General features: G+C 45.2%; 1 protein-coding gene across 1 annotated transcript; it reads right to left on the bottom strand.

Annotated features, from left to right (window-relative positions):
• Nucleotides 1–36: 36 nt before the first annotated feature.
• Tsp_11715a (hypothetical protein) lies at nucleotides 37–142 on the bottom strand (the record flags this gene model as incomplete). The annotated part of the gene is made up of 1 exon (XM_003372679.1): nucleotides 37–142. A coding segment is annotated over exon 1 (106 nt), but the record flags the coding sequence as incomplete, so codon positions are not given.
• Between the last annotated feature and the right edge of the window lie 1,149 nt (nucleotides 143–1,291).

The raw sequence follows: 1,291 nt of genomic DNA, 5'->3' as shown, positions 1-1,291 counted from the left end.
TGAATGAATATGCTGGTCTGCCGGTCGGTTACGAACCATGTATCCTATCCGGTAAATATTTTGAAACAAATGTAAACTGACTCTTTCTGCTACAATCCAGCATCAAATTCAAAGACTCTGACAGTAGGCATTTCATGGTCATATGGTGCGGCATAAAAACCAAGAAAATATGGGCCCAAAACACTTGACTACTTGGTCAGAGTTGTTCACTCGCCAGCGCAGTCCATTGACTTCAAAATTTCCTGTGAAAGGCAACCACGCCAAGTGAAGCATTTAGCAGCATAATTCATCAAGTTACATTCCTCATAAATACTAATTAATACGCTAAATTTAAGTCAAGATTGCTGGCAGTAAGCAATCACCGCTTCTCCTCGTTGAAGCGTTGGAGTGTCAGAGGCTTCCCCACAATAAATGCGCTACGTCTACTCAGAGTAACAACATCTTATGGACAGCGCATAGCGGTGAACGTAAGCCGACGAAGAGGGAAGCGAGACAGTTGTTCACAAGAAATGAGTACGTGAAAACAATTCTGACATGCTCACAGCTCATGTCATCCTGATGTAGACGCCTCGCTTTCAATGAACAGTTCATATATTCAGTTATGAAATCATTGCTGTCCGCTTACGCTTATCTCCCGTGGCACTCATGACAACCTAGCGCAATCTCCGGTCCATATCCTTCGTCGGCGGAGCTTGTCGTCAATTATGGACGAAGTGGCAGAGTGAGAACCACCGGCATGAAACGAATTAAACGTCGGTGGGATAACCCGAGGAACGCTGTCGTCATTATTTGAAAACACTGGCGGAGCGAGTACATCTCGATGATAAAGATACTCCATCAGAGTGTTAAAGAAAGACCGTATTGGAGTAGGTGCAGTTCCAGAGAAATGGAATTCCTTCAGAAACTGGATGGCAGCACCTGCGCCGTAGATTTAATGGAATTGTTGAATTATTATATCGCTGATGAGCTTTAAACGGTAGTGTGTGAAGTGGATGCCCGAATCAACGACTGTCCGCATACGCTTATCTCCCGTGGCACTCATGACAACCTCGCGCAATCTCCGGTCCATTTCTTTCTTCGGCGGAGCTTGTCGTCAATTATGGACGAAGTGGCAGAGAGAGAAGCACCGGCATGAAACGAATTAAGCGTCGGTGGAATCACCAGAGGAACGCTGTCGTCATTATTTGAAAACACTGGCGGAGCGAGTACATCTCGATGATAAAGATACTCCATCAGAGTGTTAAAGAAAGACCGTATTGGAGTAGGTGCAGTTCCAGAGAAATGGGAATTC

The sequence above is a fragment of the Trichinella spiralis genome (assembly GCF_000181795.1).
Source record: "Trichinella spiralis strain ISS 195 chromosome Unknown Scfld8, whole genome shotgun sequence".
Taxonomy (NCBI): domain Eukaryota; kingdom Metazoa; phylum Nematoda; class Enoplea; order Trichinellida; family Trichinellidae; genus Trichinella; species Trichinella spiralis.
This window is presented reverse-complemented; position numbering and strand designations above follow the sequence as displayed.